This window comes from Schistocerca cancellata, chromosome 7 (assembly GCF_023864275.1).
Source record: "Schistocerca cancellata isolate TAMUIC-IGC-003103 chromosome 7, iqSchCanc2.1, whole genome shotgun sequence".
Taxonomy (NCBI): domain Eukaryota; kingdom Metazoa; phylum Arthropoda; class Insecta; order Orthoptera; family Acrididae; genus Schistocerca; species Schistocerca cancellata.
The window spans coordinates 161555910-161580859 of record NC_064632.1 but is presented as its reverse complement, the minus strand read 5'-3'; the positions used below and the strand labels follow the sequence as shown (position 1 = coordinate 161580859).

Below are 24950 nucleotides of genomic sequence, written 5' to 3'. Positions count from 1 at the left end.
GTAACCAGCTACAATGGGGCGGCCGGGATGATTGGGTTTATGAATTTTAGGAAGGAGGTAGAAGGTAGGGGTGCGGGGTGTTGGTGGGGTCAGGAGGTTGATGGAGTCAGGCGAAAGGTTTTGTAGGGGGCCTAAGGTTCTGAGGATTCCTTGAAGCTCCGCCTGGACATCAGGAATGGGATTACCTTGGCAAACTTTGTATGTGGTGTTGTCTGAAACCTGACGCAGTCCCTCAGCCACATACTCCCGACGATCAAGTACCACTGTCGTGGAACCCTTGTCGCCGGAAGAATGATAATGGAACGGTCAGCCTTCAGATCACGGATAGCTTGGGCTTCAGCAGTGGTGATGTTGGGAGTAGGATTAAGATTTTTTATGTAGGATTGAGAGGCAAGGCTGGAAGTCGGAAATTCCTGGAAGGTTTGGAGGGGGTGATTTTGAGGAAGAGGAGGTGGGTCCCGCTGTGACGGAGGACGGAACTGTTCCAGGCAGGGTTCAATTTGGATAGTGTCTTGGGGAGTTGGATCATTAGGAGTAGGATTAAAGGCAGAGCCACGTGTGAAAGCACCCACGTGATTTACCAACTGACCTGCCTGCACTGTGAAGCGTTCTATGTGGGAATGACCAGCAACAAACTGTCCATTCGCATGAATGGACACAGGCAGACAGTGTTTGTTGGTAATGAGGATCACCCTGTGGCTAAACATTCCTTGGTGCACGGCCAGCACATCTTGGCACAGTGTTACACCGTCCGGGTTATCTGGATACTTCCCACTAACACCAACCTGTCAGAACTCCGGAGATGGGAACTTGCCCTTCAGTATATCCTCACTTCTTGTTATCCGCCAGGCCTCAACCTCCGCTAATTTCAAGTTGCCGCCACTCATACCTCACCTGTCTTTCAACAACATCTTTGCCTCTTTACTTCCACCTCGACTGACATCTCTGCCCAAACTCTTTGCCTTTACAAATGTCTGCTTGTGTCTGTGCATGTGCGGATGGATATGTGTGCGAGTGTATACCTGTCCTTTTTTCCCCCTACGGTAAGTCTTTCAAGGTGCTGGCAGGTCGACAGACACACAAACGAACACAAACATACACACAAAATTCAAACTTTCGCAACAAACTGTTGCCTCATCAGGAAAGAGGGAAGGAGAGGGAAAGACGAAAGGATGTAGAGAGAGAGAGAGAGAGAGAGAGAGAGAGAGAGAGAGAGAGAGAGAGGATTCGTCTCATTAGGGAAACAATGGCAAGAGACTGCTATTTGTTGTTGCTTACACTGCTGCTTTATTTGATAATGATCAACAAGAACCAAATAATAGACTGCGTATGATAGAAGATGTTCTGAACGAGAGTTCAGCGAAAATTTTTCTCCGTTTGAAAATTTTTGCAGACGCCTCTTTAGTACATTACATTCTGCACAGAAATTAGTCATCTTAGATTTAAAAATCTAGTTAATTGCCGTGCTTCATTTCTGACTGTATCACTATTAGGCATAAGAATAATACGAATATAAACATGACATGATATGTATATTCTTCCGTGTTTGCTGTTGTCTCACTCTAGTTCCGTAGTTTATTAGGCAAATAGGATTTAAATGATATAGCAGCAAACACGAAAGAATACATGGTAAAATGTTTATATTCATATTATTCTTATGGTGAAGAGAATACTGCATGTAAATCACAATTCGTAAAAGTTCCTATTAGCAACCATCTCTTCTCAAAGTTCGGAAAGAATTCAGAACGTAGAGTTGGCCATATTGACAATTGACAAACAACCCAAACAGTCTTGCCAGTCGGATTTTCGTAGTACATTGAAATGCTTCTACATTCGAAGATGAACAATACGGAATTTGTATTTACTTCGTTGGATAATGTACGAAAATGCAGTGGTCGACACTCGGGGCGGAGAAGAAAGATCGTCTTCCACTTCCACATTTTTTTTTTTTTTTTTACTCACAGAGGTTTTGGTGCCAGTATTTATCTTCATGCCTGCAAAACATGCCTATGTAGCGCTACATACACTCCTGGAAATTGAAATAAGAACACCGTGAATTCATTGTCCCAGGAAGGGGAAACTTTATTGACACATTCCTGGGATCAGATACATCACATGATCACACTGACAGAACCACAGGCACATAGACACAGGCAACAGAGCATGCACAATGTCGGCACTAGTACAGTGTATATCCACCTTTCGCAGCAATGCAGGCTGCTATTCTCCCATGGAGACGATCGTAGAGATGCTGGATGTAGTCCTGTGGAACGGCTTGCCATGCCATTTCCACCTGGCGCCTCAGTTGGACCAGCGTTCGTGCTGGACGTGCAGACCGCGTGAGACGACGCTTCATCCAGTCCCAAACATGCTCAATGGGGGACAGATCCGAAGATCTTGCTGGCCAGGGTAGTTGACTTACACCTTCTAGAGCACGTTGGGTGGCACGGGATACATGCGGACGTGCATTGTCCTGTTGGAACAGCAAGTTCCCTTGCCGGTCTAGGAATGGTAGAACGATGGGTTCGATGACGGTTTGGATGTACCGTGCACTATTCAGTGTCCCCTCGACGATCACCAGTGGTGTACGGCCAGTGAAGGAGATCGCTCCCCACACCATGATGCCGGGTGTTGGCCCTGTGTGCCTCGGTCGTATGCAGTCCTGGTTGTGGCGCTCACCTGCACGGCGCCAAACACGCGTACGACATCATTAGCACCAAGGCAGAAGAGACTCTCATCGCTGAAGACGACACGTCTCCATTCGTCCCTCCATTCACGCCTGTCGCGACACCACTGGAGGCGGGCTGCACGATGTTGGGGCGTGAGCGGAAGACGGCCTAACGGTGTGCGGGACCGTAGCCCAGCTTCATGGAGACGGTTGCGAATGGTCCTCGCCGATACCCCAGGAGCAACAGTGTCCCTAATTTGCTGGGAAATGGCGGTGCGGTCCCCTACGGCACTGCGTAGGATCCTACGGTCTTGGCGTGCATCCGTGCGTCGCTGCGGTCCGGTCCCAGGTCGACGGGCACGTGCACCTTCCGCCGACAACATCGATGTACTGTGGAGACCTCACGCCCCACGTGTTGAGCAATTTGGCGGTACGTCCACCCGGCCTCCCGCATGCCCACTATACGCCCTCGCTCAAAGTCCGTCAACTGCACATACGGTTCACGTCCACGCTGTCGCGGCATGCTACCAGTGTTAAAGACTGCGATGGAGCTCCGTATGCCACGGCAAACTGGCTGACACTGACGGCGGCGGTGCACAAATGCCGCGCAGCTAGCGCCATTTGACGGCCAACACCGCGGTTCCTGGTGTGTCCGCTGTGCCGTGCGTGTGATCATTGCTTGTACAGCCCTCTCGCAGTGTCCGGAGCAAGTATGGTGGGTCTGACACACCGGTGTCAATGTGTTCTTTTTTCCATTTCCAGGAGTGTATATTCGACGGCAGAAGTTAGTTGTGGCGGCACCCACCAACATTTTTCAGAACTACCGCTTACTTTGCACTCGATTCTAAGCCGCAGGCGGTTTTTTGGATCACAAATTCCAGAAAAAAAGTGCGGCTTAGATTCGAGTAAATACGATAACACTCCTGATGATCCGGGATCAGCAGATGTGGCGCATGGATGTTTTGGCCGGGATGGCAGATCCCTGAAAGTCCGGGTGGCATGTCGAACTGCCTTCTGGCTGATGGTGCACCATTTTAAAAGGCCTGTTGGTGGATGGGTCTTGACTATTTTTGATCACATGAGTGGCATAGGAAAATAGTCCGCTTGTTGATTGTAACCTGTGGCACTGCTGCTGACCTGTGATGCTCAGGTAGTGAGCACTGGCGGCCGTTGGCTGAGACATGAGGCTGTGTATTTGTCTCTGGCAGCTGCCCCAGTCATACTGTAAACATCTGCTTTGGTTTCATTCACTGTTATGAAGGCATCCTGTATCTCTGTCCTGTCATACAGGATGCCGATGTCGCAGGTGGGTGGTATGAACGCTGCAGATTGCGCACCTTCCCCATGGTACACACTAACAGTAAGCTCACTGATACCATACGCACTGTTTGTGTGCCTTATTAGGAGTCATTCCTCGCCAGGTGACACTGCTGTCGCCTGGACGGGTTTATATCGATAGTATGTTGATGGCCAAAATGTTTTGGTTGAGCAGAGTAGGTGTAGATAGGTTGTGATGTTAGTTTTTAACTGTGTATGCGGAACTGAATATAATCTTTCTTATTACGAGGGTAATCCCAAAAGTAAGATCTCCTATTTTTTTGTAAGTACATAGACCTGTTTATTTCTACAATGGTTTACATCAGTTACCAGCTTGAACATTTAGCTATTTTTCGACATAATCACCATTTCTGTCGATGCATTTTTGTAGACGCTGTGGCAGTTTTTGTATGCCAATGTCGTACCAGCTCACCGCCATGCTGTTCAGAAAGTTACGAACCTCTTCTTTCACCTCATCGTCGGAGCTGAATCGCTTTCCGGCCAAATGTTTCATCACCCGTGACAACAGAGTCCAGAAAGTTGTCCCGTTCGGCTGCAAGGAGGTGAAGAAATGCGCGGGAAACATCAACTCATTGCCGCATGTGCTCCTCAGTCAGTATGCGTGGCACCCATCTTGCACACGCCTTCCGGTAGTTCAATGTTTCCGTTAAAATTCTGTGAGCAGTGCTTCGGGAAACCTCGGGAATCAACATGCAGAGATCATCCAGGGTGATCCACCGATCTTCACGTGTGCTTTGCTCAACCTTCAACACTGTCTCCTCAGAAATTGACAGTCTCTCACTCCTTTGTTCGTCGTGAATTTCGGTCTGACCAGCTGCAAATTCTCTGTACCACTTATGAACATGTTTGAAATCCATGCACGACTCACCATACACTTCCGTCAATTGGCGATGGATTTCAATCGCCACAGTGCCCTTTGTGTTCAAAAACCGAAGAACTGCGCGCAATTCGCACTTGGTGGTAACATCCAAAGGGAGCTCCATTCTCAATGGCTGCCAAGCCAAGACTGAGCGCCTCAGCACAGCATGCACATGTTTACACACAGCGCCTAAAGCACTCTTCATAACAGTGTGACCAACCGCCGCACAAACGGAGTTCTGTACTTATAAAAAAATAGGGGACCTTACTTTTGGGATTATCCTCCTAAGATAATAGTAAAACCGCTTTTCTTGTACCCTGTGTGAACCACCTCCAAACTGGGCAAAAATTGAACTACACTTACAAGTGATCTCTGAATGAGAATAATGTTAAGGATTATAATGCTTTAGCATGCACCTAAATGAATGTGTTTTCCAGTGTTTTGGAATGACACATGACAATTATAGTGAATTGAAACTGTCCTGTCAAGGACAGTGTCGATGTGCATGATGTTATAAAACCTTTCTACTGTATACTGAAAGTTAAGATAGTAGAATATGGGATTTGTTGTAAACATTAACAAGGAGCACTAAAAGTATTGTTACAAACTGTAGACCATCCTTCCTATTCATTTATCATTCTTTTTGAGCGTTAACATGCATATTAATTTGGAAATCTGGCAATTATCTCAATAAACACAAGTAAAGCAGCAGTGTTAATGTTGTTTGATTCCAACAGTGCTTTACTAGGCATTAGATGTGGAATTATTTATTGTCATATTGTCAAATGAGGCAGGCTCTTGTTACCAGTGCTGACAGTTAAGCTATTATGTAATTCTTGAAATACCTTTATTTGGTGCACTTGAGAATGTTACATCCAGTTAGTTTCAATTAGTTAATACATTTGTGGTTTTGTGTTATCATTGATAAAACTCCACAGATTATTTATTGTCATGCAGGACACAAATACATGCCTTCAATTTTTTCTATTATTTTGACTTTCCAGAACTTGACTTCTACCAGACATTTTCGAGGGAACCCACAGGTGGCGTAAATGGTGGAATGTCCCTGAGTGTAGGTAGTGGTGCTGTGTTCCAGAACAGCATTCAGTCTTCCGCGTCTACAACTGCTACAGGGATAACTTATGGGCATGTACGGAGCAGCAGCGGTGAAAGCCAAAACATCACCTTGGGTGATACGACAGGTGGCCTGAAGCGGGCACAGTCTAGCAGCAGCCTGTCTGACCACAGCAGGTACCTACAAATGTTTGTTTTGTAGCATTATGCACAGAATTTGAAGATTCATGCCCTACATTTTTGGCGAAGTGTACGAAAATGTGAGATTCAAGACAGATCACAAGTGTGAGTTTTAATGTAGTAGTTTTTATATTACTTCTGACTTTCACAACAGCTCTTGAATTTTTCGCTTAATTACAAATTAAATTTGTGAGAACTTTGATAAACATTCAGTTTGTAGTGAGAACAGCATGAACTTACAATGAAATACACCTACGCAGAAATAGAATCAGGACACTTGGTAAATTGTTTCGCTCTTACTATTCATCCAAGATGTAGTAATTTCAGAAAATGAGCACGACAGACAGACAGAGAGGGCATTTCAACATGTAATTACAGAGAAACAAAAACTTTATTGTATACCCCGCCAGTCCAAAACGTTTTGAGATAGGATTAAATAAAAAATTGGGAAAAGTTAACATGGTAGTTTTAATGCTTCAATTGTCCTACCTAGCGCCCCCCCCCCCCCCCCCTCCAACCTAAAGAAGTACAATGACAGAATTTTTATACAACCATGTGAAACAATCAGAAAAGTCACGTGTCATATTTGCGCCGTCTTTCTTCTTTGGTTTTGGCAAACCATCAGAGATCCATTCTGGACTTGTCGTTTTATGGTAGTTTTGTATTGATAGTAGAAGCTCTCATTGCCAGTTGTGATTTTTTCGAGGAAAGAGTTGTCCGTGTTTATCATTTCAGTCGAGAAGCAGCAGGCATCCATGTGTTGTTGGTTTTTTCCCCCCCCCCCCCAGGAGACACGATATGCAGGACAAACTTTCTACACATTTTTCTCTTCTTCAAAATATTCTGGAGAATGTCATGAATTCTTGATATAGAGATATTCAGATCCTTACTCCATTGCAGTTTGTGACACAACTTTGACACACCACAGTCTCTCCCTGTCCGAACAGGCCTTGAAAGGCCCAACAGTACTGACCGACTGCCAAATCATCCTCAGCTGATAGATATCAGTGGATGTGGATATGGAGGGACATGTGGTCAGCACACCGCTCTCCCGCCCGTTGTCAATTCTCTTGACTGAAATTGCTATATATCAGTCAAGTAGCTACTCAATTGGCCTCAAAGGGCTGAGTGCATCCTACTTGCCAACAGTGCTCAGCAGACACACTATAGTTGTGTGTCCAGTACTTATTACTGTGTGGTCACATGTGATGGTTGAGTGCACATCTTTTGTTTACAGATATTAGTTTGAGCTATCACCATAATTGCTGCACTGACATCACTTATACGGCAGGAGTAAAATTAGTCTCAGAAGTTTGTGGATGGACGGTTTATGTTAACTATGTACAAGTTTAAACAAAACTGTGTCAAACTTCACACTGTAAAAAGAAAAAGCTAAGACAGAACTACTTGAAAGCAGGAACATCTGTGAATCTCAAAGAAATCACAAGCAAGCAACAACTTAAATCCTAATGTGGCCTCTCAGTTTTTAAAGCCACAGTTTAAATTAAGAACAGTTTGGGATTTTAGACTTGAAGACAAAGTCCTTTAGCATAGTTGTGGTGATTAGTGCAGGAAGAGGATTTATGAGTACAGCTATTGCCATGTCCTCCGTCAGCTGATATTCCAGTTTCAGTGGATACTGGGAAGTGCTTGACAAAAGAATGGAATTTCACATGAATATGAGCCCAACCTACATAGGTAGGAATGATCATCAAAATAAAATAAGAGAAATCAGAGCTCGAACAGAAAGGTTTAGGTGTTCGTTTTTCCCGCGCGCTGTTCGGGAGTGGAATGGTAGGGAGATAGTATGATTGTGGTTCGATGAACCGTCTGCCAAGCACTTAAATGTGAATTGCAGAGTAATCATGTAGATGTAGATGTTTTTTCTTTGACTGAAAAATTTGGTTGTATGCTAACTTCTGTGCAGATTGGTTGTTGTTTTAATAGGGAGATGTATGAAAGCTACCTCAATCCCATTTTTTCCCTGCGAGTTGCTCATTCATTGTTCCAGTAAAAGTGAGGATGTAGCCTCAGTTTCGGAATTCTCTTAATCAGCATTTGCAGAACCAAGATATTCCTTGCTTGTCCTTAATATTCAACAGCTGCTTCTCAGTGCTCTGTTGGGGTCTGTCAAAACTCACTCAGCAGCTTAGCAATGAACAGTAGTGTGATTCTTATTGAACAGGCTTAACTTGTTCAGTTACAAGACGTGTCATGCTGTTTGATTACAGAAATGCACACCAGTGCTCCAACAAGTTCTGTGAGTGGAAGATGCGTGTGGTCTTACTCAGTGACAGTTGTTTAGCCCAACTGTCTTTGAGTTGCTAATGGGTACTTACTTCCTTTAAACAGCTACTTAATGTAACTTTATCATTGGGTTGATTGATCTCAGTGTCCAGAAAATGCCTCATACTCGTAACGTTTTAGACAGGAGGTCAAGAAGGTTGCTTATGACGGAACTGACCTGGTTTTCATAGCCTCTCCACAGTGCCATCAATCTCGATCGCATCAAAGCTGGAAGTTCATATAAGTGTGGAATGGTGGTGTTAAAAAATGTACATGACACCAGCAGTTTAGTTGACATTAACACACACACACACACACACAAACACAGTGGCACAAACTAAAAAATTCACATTTATATGTAATCAACACAATTTACATTTAGCACAGTCCTTGAGAGATTCATTTTTAAGTCAGCCATTACTAACACAAATAACTTCAGTCCAGCAATAGCTATTGTCAATGACTATAACATTGTACACTCCTGACAATTACAACAGTAGCACACAGAAAGATTGTTCATTAATATTACATACAGAAGAGACTCAAAAGTAATTAAAGTTCATGAGTTCCATGGTTTCCGGTGCGTATATTCTTGTGTTCAGAATGTACATAATATAAATCTGAGTCAAATAATGAGAGCATGCCTGATTTAAATGTTACTTGTTAGCTCACTACATGTGGACTGACTGAGATTGTCTTATAAAGACACTCTCAAGAACAAACTATTATTTCAAAAAGAATAATACTTTAAATTTTGGATAAGTTGGAATTCACTGTTTTTAATGAACCATGAGAATTAATATGATTTTGAATTATAGAAAATGTCGTTAGAAATTCAGAAAGATGCATGGAACAATTATCCTTACACTAATAGGAATCCCCTCATACGAATGAGCACAATGTTGTGAAACATATTAATTTACATTAAAGTACTAATTAGTGAGATAATTAACTATTACTGTATGTTATATTGTACAGAAAAATTAAAGTAACAAAAGTCTGCAGTCAGAGTTGAAAATCTGGTAGTGGTTGCTACGAAATCTGCGACAGGGATTGACAGTAGCCACAAACTTTGATGTTAATTATTGTGTAAGTTTCCAGTAATTTACAATACTTTTATGAAAAATGGGAATGCCTAACAACTTCAATTAACTGTGACTTTTAATTAACATTGCCCTAATAAAAAGTAATTACTCAAATGGAATCAGAACACTTGAAATGACGATGTGAATAATAAATTCAAGTTCAATTTGGTCTGAAGAATAACTTGAAATTTCTAAGTGTTATATGTCACCTGGTAAACGTCTTGAAAAGAAGATGAAAGTAATCAATAAATTTGGTTAGTTTTGTGGCTGGAGAATCATAACAGATAGAAAGAATCCACCTGCTTTGTTACAAGCTCATTCTTCATTTGTTTCATCGTACCCGTGTCCACTGAAGCAATTACAGTGTCGAACGCACAAATGAGTGAGAAGACATGATGTTTTGCTCGACTCTACATGTGCGACTCTACACACACACATGTAATTCAGCACTTGTTGGTTGCAGTGCAGTTGATTGCTTTTGTCTTGGTGTATGACTGCCAACCTGCTTAATGAAATCCATAAATGACTTTTCTCACAGAAAGGCAGCATTTTGTCGTAAGAGAAGTCTGTGATATATGTATTCTATTATTTGAAGAACAAAACACTCAAGATCACATTTTAATGAACTGTCATTACTAGTTTTAGCTGAATTGAGTCACCTTCAGATTTAACACTGCAATGCAGGAATTTTTAATATTCATTGGTGCTAGCAGTGTGCTTATTTCATTGTACACACTTTGCCTCAAGACTTCAACTCTTGGAATATATCTCTTGCCTTCTTGGCTGTGTGGTCATCATTCTTGACTTGTTATACTTAATAAGATTTGAACTATTAGGTCTTTCTGATCGGTGAATGCCCCTGTGTTGGTGTCACCCTTAAGAAATACAGTGGTTATATCCGACTGTGACAACATTCAAGTCACATTTGGATGACAGTGGTGAGTAGTATAAATGTAGGGTTGACAACATTTATTCGAATCACAAATACAGACAAAAATTATCATTCTTTAGTCATAAATAACGAAATTATTTATTTGAATGGTTATTCATTTACACAAATTAAAAATATATTTGTTTCCTATTTGTGAATAAAAGGGAAAAGAATGAAAGATAATTTTTAGATTCAGAAATATTTATTCCTCCAATTCTCTGTCAATTATAGTGTGGATGTACTTTTTGATCTTTTAGATTACTTTTCAGAACAGTTCCTTTTCTTAAAAATATTTATCAGATCTTCGAAAGATTTGCCATTGTGGCATATGAAAAAAACATATTCTATCGATACCAGGTAAAGTAGTGTCATGTTATCTCTTCTGAAAATCACCATTACTTCAGGATAGTGGTCTAAGACCTTCAAAATCATGGTATTCTTCAGCAAAAAAAACAGAAATCAGGTATTCTGCTCCAGTTTTTTGGCACATAACTTTGTGGTTCCTTGTAAGTTGCGTCTCCTGAATCTGATTCGAAATAAAAAAATGAATTAACTTTTTCTGTCACAACTTCTGTTTCAGACACCCCACTCGATTTCTACAACATTTCTTGGTCTACTATATGTCTGAAGTTGTAAGCTTTCCTTGACCATGGACAGCAATGCAGGTGAACAATTTGTTTTTAATTTGTGGGCAGGATAGTGCTGCAGTAGCTGCTTGTCTCTCATTGGTGTAGAAAGGTGAAAAAAGTCTTCAAATCATCTATTTCTCAACACTTTCTCAGTAGGAAGTCACCCATGTGCTGCAATATTTAAGATGAATGTTCTCCTGTTTTTATGCCTCTGAGTTGAGTCCTCAAGCATGGAACTAAAATTCCAAAATACATATTTTTTCACCTTGCAGTAGATGCAGAGCTTCATCAGTAGGGCCTGAACATGCTGTTAATGGTGTAATGTACTTAAACTCATCCTCTCTTGTGGAATTTTCAAATGCAAAAGTTCTACTTAACTGGATCAGCTTATCTTGGATGAAATAAATTTGTTTCATTGCATTGTAGAAACCATTACATTTTGTATCTCCAGGCTTACTAAGGGCTTGTCCTAAACACTTTCAATTGTTTTGGAGCAAATTGGTTGTCCAATATTATTTCACTGAGTCTTATGTTTTTGTTCGGTTCATTAATGCTATGAATTCTTAATTCTCATCATTGTTTTGAAGGACTGTTTAGTATCACCTGTGGTTCACAAAGACACTCACTTTGTGTGCATTGCATTGAATTGAATACGAGATAGATTTGATAAATATTTTCCGGGAAATGGAAATAATCCATCAAGTATTAAATTTTCATCGTACTATTTCAGTGACATCTATTTGTGATTTTTTGCTGTGACCATACAATGGTATGGAGGTGTAAGTTTCCTATACATGAATGAATTTTTAAACACAGGCTTAAAATGTTTTGTGGGGAGGGGATTTTTTCCTTGCATTGAGATGCTCCAGATTTCACAAAGGATTTGATGAGAATGCAGTCTTTCAAGAGCTTCTAAAGCCACTATTGATTAAACACAGTTTATATTAAATATTTGTTTACTTGATATGTAAATATTATATCTGACATCATCTCAGTCTTTGTGAAATACTGCAAACTGTTTCAACTTTAATTTTTGTTATCTTCACTATGAGTATAATTAGGGAAGAGTGCCTGAACACCTCTAACTTCTATTTGTGTTCAATAATAAAAGGAAAAGTACATTCCCTTATGAAACGAGAGATGTAAATGTGTGTTTTTTACCAATCTTATCACACTGTCGAATGCTGTTTGGTCTCTGTGCTCACGTATAGTGTGTTCCTACATCTTAAAGATGATGTCTGTTCAGATTTTGTGCTAGTGGCATAAGAGTGGCGCTAGTGGCGCCATTGAGTATGCAAATCAGGTGGGCTTTTGATATGTGTATACATATATCATCAAAAGTAAAATTCCAAGGAGAAATTTCACGGCATTTCGAGGTCAAAACCGGCGTCAGACAAGGAGATGCGCTGTCCCCAGTACTCTTCAACTGCGTTCTGGATAAAGTCATAGCAGAATGGAGAAAACTCACGCAAAAACATGGAGTTGAGAAAGTCCAAATTGGAGGGAAGTGCTACAAAGCCATTGAAACCAACTGTTTTGCCTTCGCTGACGATCTCGCCTGTTTAGCTTACACACAAAAAGACACAATAAAACAAATAGAATTACTTAAAGAAACTGCTGAAAAAGCAGGCTTGCAAATTTCATTTGAAAAGACAGAAATCATTACAAATATAAAAAATCCACCAAAGAAAATAACTACGAAATACGGGAAAATACAGGTATCTAAACATTTTAAATATCTTGGTGAACTAATTCAGCCTGTGGCAAAAGGTCATCCAGCCTGCAGGGCTAGAATACAAAAACTAGAGACAGCAACTCACTACTGCAGACAAATGTATTCAAAAAAATGTATATCCAAAAACATTAAACTCAGACACTACCAGACTGTCATTAGACCGCAGATACTATATGCATCAGAAACACTGGCAAATTTTACATACGCAGAACAGATAGAAAATCGTGAAAGAAGAATTGTGAGGACAATTCTTGGACACAGGAAAATAACAGATGATCAAGGCAAGCCTGTATACAGACTAAAAAGCAACAAAGAAGTGTATACGAAGTGCAGCAAAATTACAGACGAAATTAGAAAAAAAAGATGCTCCTTTTATGCGCACATCATGAGGATGAACCCGAATAGACTTACAAAACAAATATTTTCGTACATCGCAAATCTAAAAAATAAAAATTTATGGTTTATCAACACAGAAAGAGATCTAAAAGAAATGGACATAGATCAGGAAACAATATTTAACAGAAACCTTTTTAGAAAAAAACTGAATTCATTCACGGGTTTCGGTGTGAAAATTAAGAAGACGTGTGGAACTAAATGGTCTGAAGAGAGAAAAGCCGCCTTCAGCGCAAGAATGAAAGAAGTGTGGACTGAGAGAAAGAAGACTTCCCAGAAGCGCAAGAAATAACTGTTTTCACGGTCTTTAACGGCCAAATTTGTATAATAATAATAATAATATATATATATACATACCAAACGAAAGCGTTGGCATGTTGATAGACACACAAACACACACGCAAAATTTTGTGTTTGTTTGTTTGTGTGTCTATCAACATGCCAACGCTTTCGTTCGGTAAGTTACATCATCTTTGTTTTTAGATATATTTTTCCCACGTGGAATGTTTCCCTATATATAATGGTTAGTTACCTGTAACGTTGGACATGGTGAGTTGATGTTAGTCAAGAACGCCTTTAAGGCAACAAAGTGCCATTATTAACACCTCATTGAGTTTGAACAAGCTCATGTAATAGGGCTACGAGAAGCTGGATGTTCCTTCTGCGATACTGGCAGAAATGTTGCCCCTGTACATGATTGCTTAAAGCGGTGGTCAGGAGAATGTGCGATCGCAAGAAGACCAGACTCTGGACAGCCACACGGCTCTAGCAAGAGGGAAGACAGTTGTGTTTGGCACATGGCTCTGACACATCATGCTACATCTGCAGCAACAAGTTGAGCAGCAGGTGGTATCACAGTGACACAACGGATGGTTACAAATCGGTTACTTCAAGGACAGCTCTGAGCCAGACACCCTGTAATGTGCATTCCACTGACCGCAAACCATTGACATTTGGAAGTCAGTAGTGTCACTGGATGGTAGAGTTGAGGACTGTCGTGTTTTCTGATGGAAACTGGATTTGTCCTGTCTCGATACCAGTGAGGGCTGAGTGATGGTTAGGAGGAGGCCAGCCTCTCTGTGCACTGGACCTACACATGGAGTTATTGTCCGTGGTGCAATTTTGTATGACAGCAGGAGCACTCTCATTGTTATCTCAAGCACCCTGACTGCAAATTTATGTATCACCATTCATGAACATCATACCAGGGGGTGTTTTCCGACAGGACAATGCTCGCCCACATATAACTGTTGTAACCCAAGACGTTCTACATAGTGTCGACATGTTGCTGCGGCCTGCTCGATCGCCGGATCTGCCTCAAATCAAGTACATATGCAGGTTCATCGGAAAGCTTCACTGTCATCAACAAACATCATTAACAGTGCCTGTATTGACTTACCAAGTGCGACAGACTTGGAGCTCCATTCTTCAAACTGAGATCCATTTCATTGCTCTACATAAATTATATTCTGGTGTTGCAAGTTTTTGCCCCATTAGTGTATAATGTCATTAACAGTGTTGTGACTTGTGGACTTACTGTTGAAAAGTTGTTTTGTTTTGAACAGTTTGCTTACACATTTTAGATCTTGCTATATCTTAATTGTGATGTTTATTAATATAATTGTCTTCTCAAGCCCATTTTTGTCTTCTCAAGCCCACCTCAAGGGAGTCCGAAGCCAATAACACGACGGAAGAATAAACCTGCACCAATACCACCAGCTGCTGTGAGTCGGGAGCACCCAGAAAAGCCACCACGACCAACTGTGGCACCACCACCAGTGGTTTCAACGCTGCCACGACCAGCTAAGAAACCATTGTTACCAGAACCGCCTCCGCCACCACCGGCGACAACTGCCTCCAGGCGGAGCCTCGACCTAGAACATGCAGCGCCATTGGCACAGCCCGAGGAGGTGACACCTCCGCCCGTGACGGAAGTGTCGCAGCCTCTGTCTGCTACTGGTGGAGGCCACACGACGACTGTCACTGTCACTGCAGGTAGCATTGGTAAGGTTTCCATCCTTTCGGATCACCAGCTCCACCTGCAGCCACATCTGCAGCACCAACAGCAGCAACAACAGAAGGTGACAGTGAATTGCAGTGATAGTAACATGAGCACCCTCGACAGGAAGCACTTGCAGAGACCTGTCGCTGCCCCACGTACCTCTGTAGTCAGTGTAAATACTTCTGTAGACTGTGTCCCTGGCACTGCAGAATCACACACTTTGTTCTCATCATCACCACCCAAATCCAACTCAGAAACGGTGGGTGTAAATAGTTCCACTTCGGCGGATGGAAGTGTGACACTGAGAAAAGTGCCTGTAAGTGACATTTGTGAAAAATCATCCAAACCGGTTGTGCCTGAACGACCTGCTTCCCTGTTGCGGCCACATGCAGCTTCTTTCCGTGCTACTAAGCATTCTGATGGTGATATTTCTTCTGTCGAAAAAGCAAATTCAGAAGTAAGTACTATTGTACCGGTTTCGGGGACTCACTCACCGGGGCAGCAATAATGTAAATATGTGTTGCTTGAGTCTTTGTGGTGTTCCTTGGTGTCTCATGTGATGTTACACTCTGCCTACGTCTGATGATTTTATTGTCATTCAGAGCTTTTAATTTATTTCAGCTTCTTTTGTTTTCCTCTCTCAAGTAATCACACAGCCTTTGCTTGTTATTTATTTCAAAACTTTTTTAATGCTAAACTGAAAAAAGTCAGCAATTACGATTTTAAATAGTTTTGCCAAAATTAAATTCTCTCTTCATTTTGTAGCTTTACACTATGTTGTCAGAAATGTAAGCAAACAAGGCAGCTGAAGAAAAGACTGTTGAGGGTTCCTGAGTAAAAATTAATTAAACTCTACTAGTTCAGCGATTAAATTTGCACGTACTGGTCATAGTTGTTTACTGTGGCACCTACCATTAAACAAACTTTGTATGTTAGCAGTCCCTTTTATTAGTCATTTTCAATTTGCGTTATTATACTTAATAGTATCTGTTTCAATGCTCCATCAGTGTGTCGTATTCTTTTATTAACACAATTCCCTCTTTTCTTTTTTAAATAGATAGTTTGTTGTAATTATTGTGGGTTTGCCAGTGGAGACATAATTCACCAATACAGTTTGATTATGTGACAGACACAGTGTCTATAGATATGACATAGAAGTCTCTCCACTTCTTGACTTTAAAGCAGAGCAGTTCTGATGGAGTTACAGTGTAAACTGCACCAGAAGTAACTGGAAGAGAGCAATGTGTGTGTATTAGGCTGCTATTGTGATTGACAAGTAAAATAGTATGGCGTAGAAGCATGTTGGTAGCATTTAGAATGAACATACTTTTTGAAGACCTGGCAAGTTAAACAAAACTTTATTGGAGAGCAGGGATAAATTTATTATTTTTGTCTTTCTTTTTGTTTTATAGAAAGAACTCAAAAAAGATAACCTGAAAAACACCACAAATTATGTAAAATACAGAAATTTATTTTCATGCAGATTTCTATTTTGTCAGGTCTGGGGATATTTCTAGCTATTTCTCATCATTTTTTATATTTCTGCACTGAGGAGCTGTTTATTCACTTTAACTTATCTAAGACATTTGCAACTTCGTCTATTCAACATTGAATGGGTACAATGACTCAGATACTTTAGTCAGGTTGGCTGTGGCTGTACACCATAAATGTTAGAATCGTAATTTGTAAAAGACAACTTTTATTACATGCATTTGAGAGGAACCAGGTATTTTGTTTAAAAATGACTAAATACAGTAAGTAATGTATATAGGCGTCATAAAAAGTTTTTCCGAAAGTTAAGTTTGAATTAAAACTATAAAAAGAACTAAAGCTTAGAAGTTAGCAGGTTTTTATGGTGGTTTAAGTGTGATAGTGGGCCCACTCAATGTTCATTTACTGTCAGTGACTGCCTATTCTTGAAAGAAGTTAAAATTTTATTACAAGTAATACAGGACACAGGAAAGTAGGAAACTTCATTGTCAATCACTTTTTCTTTAAATCTGTGTTAACATCTGTGGAGACATCAAAGTGAATTGGCTGTACTGCATCTATCTCTGAAAAGAAATCTCTCTTCTTGATTCTAACAGCAGTATGTTATTTTTATTTGTTTTGAAAAAAAGGCAACATCTCTTTGCATCAAATAGACTCACTCATTGTTGGAAAATTATGAGAAAAGTGCAAAATTTAAACTTCTTGTAAGAGGCTTTCAAATGCTTAAACTGATATTACTACATGAAACTTTTAAAATGTTCTTATCATCTGGGCATATTAGTGTGTGTTTAGCAAATTCATTTTCAGTGCATATCAGCCTGTGCCTGTTAATCACAGCAAGCAATAGTCAGGGTTGCAAAGGTTGGGGGGGGGGGGGGGGGGGGCTGCACAGAGAGATGCAGCATTGCCATTTCCTAACAACAATTTTAGCAATTGTGCAGAGCTGTGTCACTGTGGTTTTTTAAAAAATCTGCTACTGTTTTGTGTAGAAAATGTAAGACATAGTGTATTCCATAAATGTCTCCTACTTGTTTATACAGTATTTATCAATTGGCACTGTCAGATACTATGGCTACTTGCAATAGTTCAGTGGAGAATAAATTGCAGAATAACTCACTTTAATTGCAAATTTCATATTGACATTAATCTTCACTGCAGAACTCTCAGAAAGGTACTGAATGTTTGTGGGTGTGGAAGAGTATATAACTCACTGTAATCACATTTTGTTATGGCATTTGTGACATTTATTCATTATTTCTTGTTGATAGACTTCTCAGTAAAATTTTGCCTGTCGTCCTGATGTTCTTATGTAATGAATTCAGTAATGTAAGTGAAGCGTAGTTTTGATTTAGCAGGCATTTGTTTAGTGCACAGAGTAGTATGACATAACTGATCCCTGTGCCCTACATGTTAACTATTTGTGAACCATTCGTTAGTGGCAGGCAAAAAGTACCATTGAAAGTGACCAGCAAACCCTAATGACAGAAACTGTTTTCCTGTGACCACTCGCATGTTACCAACGTTCTGTTGTTGAACATACCTACATCATAATAGCGAAAACTTGGCAGCTTGTTAACACTACTTGTCTTTTGCGTGTTTCTCTTCCACCTCCTTCCCTCACCCTCTTTTGTGAAATATCATGGTTTCCAAACTCTCACTTTTTAAAACTACTGAAATGTTAACTCAAGCCAGTTTCTTCACTCTTTCTAGTTCCTTGCTACCACCACTTCCTTATTTCACTCCCCCCCCCCCCCCCCCCCCAAATTGAGTTCGGCTGCCATCTTTGATGTGTGTTGATATCATATGCTCATTTTTGTGTAAAATAGTGGGTGACAGCTTTTTATAGACAAATGACTTATCCATTATTCTGTCTTTATCTCTTGTAGTATCACCTCCCTTTTGACACTCAATGTCTTGTCACCATTTGCCCCCCCTCCCCTCCCCTCCCCTCCCCCCTCCCCTCCCCCCTCCCCTCCCCCGCCCTCTCCTCCACCACCACCACCACCACCACCACCACCAAAACACAGAGAGTTGTTCCTGCTTCAAAACTGATAAGTAGACATTCCTCTTGTGTACTGTGTAATGTATTTTGTTTTGATTTGAACAATAATTTTTGTGGCATTTAGTGAAGATACTATGTAAATGTAATTTATGATTTCATCCTTTCATTTTGTGATCTGTTGGGAAACACTAGTATCACAAATGTAAATTTTTGTCAGCAATTCAGGCATGCAATGGTACGCACCTGTGTTGTGTTTGTGTAGCAATACTTTCAACATTTATATGTATGCATGATTTTCTGCCTTATGATCGTTGGATGATTATGATGCATCAAAAACTATAAAAGTGTGCATAAACTGTTTTTGGGAAGTATTGTTGTTGTCTCATTCAAATCTTTTTTGATTTAGCCAGTAACTGAATATGTAGTCATTTTTCTTGCAGTATTACTTTCCATTGACACGTGGTCTAAATCTTGTGTGTCTAGATTTGCAGAATTAGAATGTTACTTGCGTTGAAGGAACTAAAAATCCTTGAATTTTATTCCACTTGTTTTTATTTTTCTTGATCTTTGAAAGCCATGGTATTCACTAGCTTCAATTGATGCTTTCCTCACAAACTCCTCCCCCCCCCCCCCCTTTCTCTCTTTCTTTCTTACCTCCCCCACTCCCCTCTCTACCAAGTTGTCATTTCAGTACAATGAAAGAAGCCATGACACATTATTTTTAATTGTATTGTACTGATTGAATATGATTGACTGTCTTGAAGTCGATCTGTCAAAAAAGATGAATAATGAATCTGCTCCTTACACAGCACTGGGACTAGTCTTACATATTCAATTGTTTTTTGTTACTAGTTTGTATACATGTTTTTCGTTGGAGATACAATATATAGACGAGGAAAGAAATAATTGAGGTACAATATATAGATGAGGAAAGAAATAATTGTAGAGTTCTTTTTTTTTTTCTGCAGTTTTGAAGACTGAAATGAGTAATGTGCTGTGTAATGTTAAAGAAAAGGCACTCGCTCACAGCAGATATCGTAGAGAACTATGTCGTGTTTTATTAGAAATTTGGTCAGTTACTTACGTTGCTATCACAAATTTTTCCTCAGGTCCAGTACATAAATTTCAGTAATTGATTATTTTTCTTGCAAAAAAATGGAGTGTATTTGTGTGTGCCTCTTAGGTTGTTGATAAAATCTGGTGTACTTCCATAGTAGTTTGCAGACTGACATATTTTGTTTTAGGGTTTACAGTTGCAGAAATTAATGTATAAGAAAGTTTTTTTCCTGTGTTAATACAGGTATGTCCCATCACTGAACTGAAATTACAGAAGTCACGCATTTTGTGACGATTGTCATTTATTGTATATTTATGGCATTATGAGCTCAGTATTTCAGAAAAGAAAGACTGCAAATAAAAGAATTTAAAATGATATCCAGATGGTATGCTTATTTGGTATTAATTTTGACTAAATCAGTTTAATGAGTACTGCCCTGTTTATTACATACTTCATTTGTATGTTTCCAGATATGTTATTTGATGTTGTGTTGGGTGTGACAGAAATATAGATTTTATTTATTGTATATATTTAAAATGAAGAAAGCAGTTAGTCTGCATGGTAGCTATATTAATGTATCTAAGTCTTCAATAACAGTAAAACAAACAGATCTTCCTAATGTATAATAATTTTAACAATAGTGTTCTTTGAAATCTCACAAACTGATTTGCATTTGGTACTTGATATTAGTGCCATAGGGCTACATACATTAACTGGTAAATAAAAGAATTTCACTGCCTCATTACTTAGACTTTCGTAGCACTTTCTCAAAATTATCATCAGCATTTTGTTATTACTTGTTGCGCTCGGTTCCTTATATGTCTGTTTTCTTTTTCTTTTGTTATTATTGTAGTTACTATTTTCATTTTTTTGTAAATACACTTTGCTTGTTTTACACTTGTGATTATTTCATTTATTCTGTTGAATATAGTTTTGCACGCTGCATTCATGTTAGCTTTGTAGCAAAAGTGTGTTATTCAGCTTTTGTTTGCTGTTAATTTGTATTGTTTCTTATGTTGCTATTAAACTCTGTTATCCTGCTGTAAATTTGGATTACATTTCTTTCCTATTACAAATGTGATATGTCCTCTTTACCCTTGTTGCACAAAATGTGGTTGCCTTGGGATCACATTGGTTATGTTGATAAAGTTTTATGTAAAGTATCAGTGTGTCAGCACTGCATGCAGGCATTTGTTGTTGTCTCTGGTTATCTATTGCAAACAAAGAAAAACAGATCAGAGGAAAAACTTCTACTTGTGAGTGCTACTACAATACCATTTTGTAGATTGTATCAAGCATTGTGACTGGAATGGAAAACTTCAGAGTGTTTATACAAAAATATTATGACAAGTTAGCATGGGATAAAACAGAAAAAAATGAGTTCAAAACAGGGGACAACCAAGCAATGAAGGAAAAAAACCTGTAATTTTAAAGAATTCTGGTAATTTTTCATTGTTTTACTTTAACATTATTTTTTTGTAATTTTGACTGGTAAGAACTGATGCCTAACAAAAAATTTTACTTTAGGCCACTGCTGTAGAATAATACTGCAGCAGTAAAATATAAATGAGAGACTAACGCCAAAATACAACTTTAGTTGTGAAAAGAATGCATCATTTACAACAACAAAACACAGTGCACACCTAGTGTCTGTCGACAGCAAAATGTGTCAAAGGCTTTAGGATGAAGAGTAGCCAATACTTTTAAACACAAACTGCTTTCAATGAGCACGATGATGTGAGAATATGTTGTGAATGGTACTTTGAGAAGTGTTAATTTCAAAGTAAATTTCTTTGTACGCAACATGAATTAAGTTACATGTGAAAACGTGCAATGAATTTCTTAAATCACTGAGCATTTGACACTCATTCAAAACAACACTGTGAGGAACAACCACTTGGAAAAATTTTACTGGCATGTTTGTGTTTGGTATATCTCGTAGGGTAACATATGCTAAATAGATCAATATTATATGTGAAAGCTTAGCTTTTCTTGTAGCTATATGTATGTATGTAAATATAAACAAGTAACTTTTCCTATTTCTGTGTTCATACTGCACCATGTGTCCTATGAACTGAATATCTGGTGTCATTGGCTGGCAACATCACATGATTATGTGAGCTAGGATTGGCTGACAAAAGTGCAGTGCAATCTCGATTTCAGTGCTTCAGAAACTACTGCACTGTATCGTGTATAAAATCTTTACATTCCAAGAATTGATAAGTTCTACAGCTCAAAGGGAGAGTAAATTGTCACTTAACACGTAGAAAGTGTATTTCCACCTGGGAAAAAGTGTATTTTTAGCTGGGAAATCCAGAATTGTTTTTCCTGTCTACATACATATCCTGAAAAATTTTTTGAGTAAAAGTTATGTTGTGTACATTTATCAAGTAGTGTTCAAACTGTTGCTATATCTTCATCTTAGGTTTTCCCTCTCAGCTGATATGTTATTTTCTGTGGGCAAATAAATATATGAAATTATATTAATTGTTTCTACAGATAATTACAATTTTTACAATTTCATTCTTAAATATTATAAATTATGCAAACATCTCAGTTTGAAGAGCAATGAGAGGGTAATTGGTGAGTGTAAGGCTAGATTCATACAAAACTATAAACCTGGACAGCAATAAGAGTCAAGAGGAAAGTGGTATTTATTTAACTATGTCTGTGAGCAACAAAATAAGCATTACATGGAATACGGAAGGTGTTAAACAAATGTAAAAGAAGGGAGGCTTGCGAGGAAGGATAACAGAACATGATCAGAACCAGCCAACCCCCCCCCCCCCCAAAAAAAAGGAAATTTGTTATTGCTTCACTGTGCAGGATATTTGTGTGTTGCTGTGCTCAAGCACATCCTTTTGTGAGTTAGTCAGTAGGAATGCAGTAAAATTCCACTTGTGGAAAGCATGATGGGAGGAACTGGTATGTTTGAAGAAATCATTTTGGAAATTTGTAAAGACATTACTGAAAAAATGTGAAAAGGGATGGAGGATGAAAAATGAAAATCTAGAATGTTGTTAATGCTTACAGCAATTGACATACAATACGGTAAAATGATTTGCAATAACAGTACCATGCTGAGTTGCATAACTGTGGGAGCTCAGCTGGCAAAAAAGTTGTGGAGCCTAACATTGGCCAATATAACTATGCTGATAATATAGATCAAAGATAAATCAAACCAAAAAACCATATTTACTCATATCTATTGAATCAGACCCACAGCAGATGACAGGAGGTGGAAATAAGAGCAGCACTTTTAAAACTTGTAAGTAATATCACGTGTAAAAATGCACTTCATTATTTCAGGTGCTTAATATGACACAGTAAGTCATTGTTGTTGAACTAATGCCCAATAACTGTAGTTCCTTTGAATTCCCATGTTTAGATTTGCATGATTGCACTTTTCACATTTCATTATATTGAAAACACTAACCATTCTATGTAATCCAAATAATGCTATGACATTTCCTGGGGCTAATTTATGTGGTGTAAATAAGCGAAAATTATTGGTGGATGAGTGCATGTACTTTTCCTCCTTTTTTTCCCTATCCCAGCTTGGATGGCTTATAGTACATAATTTCTTTCAGGCCCAGTTATTTTATTTAAATGTTGATAATTTTCATTTAGCGGAGATGCTGAGTCGCGATAGGCCCTACAAAAAGATCACACAATTATAGCTTTCGGCCATTAAGGCATCTGTCAGCAATACACACACACACACATTCATGCAAACGCAAGTTGTGTGTGCGTGCGTGCGTGCATGTGTGTGTGTATTGCAGACAAAGGCCTTAACGGCCAAAAGCTGCAATTGTGTGAATCTTTTTATTGTGCCTATCGCAACTCATCATCTCTGCTATACAGTGAGTAGCAACTTTCTTTCTGTAATATTGTTACATTACATCTTGGATTTTCCATTGGTTAATTTCCATTTACATATTCTCAAGGCTCTTGCACATACAGAGGTCTCCTGGCATGATTTTCTGTTTCACATAAATGTGAAAGGAATGCAAAGCATAAATTTCTGTACTTAATTGTTCTGTGGTCATAAAAGGCTTTTGATACCACATGTACACATACTGTATGCATGATTTTAAGGTATTGTGGCTTAGATCGCTTCTCCTATATACCATATTTTACAGACTGTAAAATGCACCTTAATTTTTAAGCAATTTTTTAAAAAAACATTTTTGCCTTTTTTATTGTTAGATTGCAAAGCCAGACTAAAAACAAAATTCTTAGTTTATAAAACTGAACTGACCTTTAAAATTAATGAAAATCATCATCTGAACCTTCTTCTTCTTCTTCTTCTTCTTCTTCTTCGTCCTCTTCGTATATAAGATGATCTTCAGTGCCATCGGGAGCTTACTTATTCCACACTTCTTGAAAGATTTAACAAATAATGTCTCCTCTCATTCTAGACCACGACTGTTTTATCCACTGATGCACTTGTTTGATTGTAAGTTGTTTTAAAGCTCCCATCAGTGTGAATTTATGTTAGGTACCTTCCGTCATCCATTTGTTCCATTCCTAGGTTTCTTTCATCATCCATTTGTTCCATTCCTCTCTCTCACACAAACTGTAAATGATTTATTTATTGAGACATCAAGAGGTTGCAGTTGTGAAGTAAGTGCTCCCAGAATAACAGCAAGCTGTCTCACTTTCTGTTTCACAGAATTTTTCTAATGACTGTGAAACTGAGTTAGTATAAGAAGAGAACTCTTCTTCAATAAAGCACCTTTCCTCCTCTCCCACACTCTGTTAATCCATAATTTCATGCCAGCCTCACCCATCTGACCCTTGTATGTTAACACCACCATATGACGGTATTTCAGAAGTTTTTGGCATTGTTTTGCACATGAAAATGATCATCGGATCATCAGCACAACAGGGATGGGCAACAGTGTAGTACATTTTTTCATATCCACTTATTTTTATAGTTATGAATATAATAGAGGGAAACATTCCATGTGGGAAAAATATATCTAAAAAGAAAGATGATGAGACTTACCAAACAAAAGCGCTGGCAGGTCGATAGACACACAAACAAACACAAACATACACACAAAATTCTAGCTTTCGCAACCAACGGTTGCCTCGTCAGGAAAGAGGGAAGGAGAGGGAAAGACGAAAGGATTTGGGTTTTAAGGGAGAGGGTAAGGAGTCATTCCATTCCCGAGAGCGGAAAGACTTACCTTAGGGGGAAAAAAGGACAGGTAT

At 39.2% G+C, this 24950-nt stretch overlaps 1 protein-coding gene across 7 annotated transcripts in view; it reads left to right on the top strand.

The window, feature by feature from the left end:
* Positions 1-24950, top strand: part of LOC126092496 (rho GTPase-activating protein 17-like) — a 313454-nt gene that overhangs the window by 240971 nt on the left and 47533 nt on the right. For 6 of the 7 annotated variants that reach the window (XR_007521344.1, XR_007521345.1, XM_049908117.1 and 3 more), the window contains exons 12-13: positions 5870-6116; positions 14833-15637. Coding sequence is in view for 5 of the 7 variants with exons in the window: in XM_049908117.1 (XP_049764074.1) it covers positions 5870-6116; positions 14833-15637 (1052 nt within the window). In the remaining 2 variants the exon portion in view is untranslated. The remainder of the gene's footprint in view (positions 1-5869; positions 6117-14832; positions 15638-24950) is intronic. The other variant, XM_049908118.1, reaches the window with a different exon arrangement.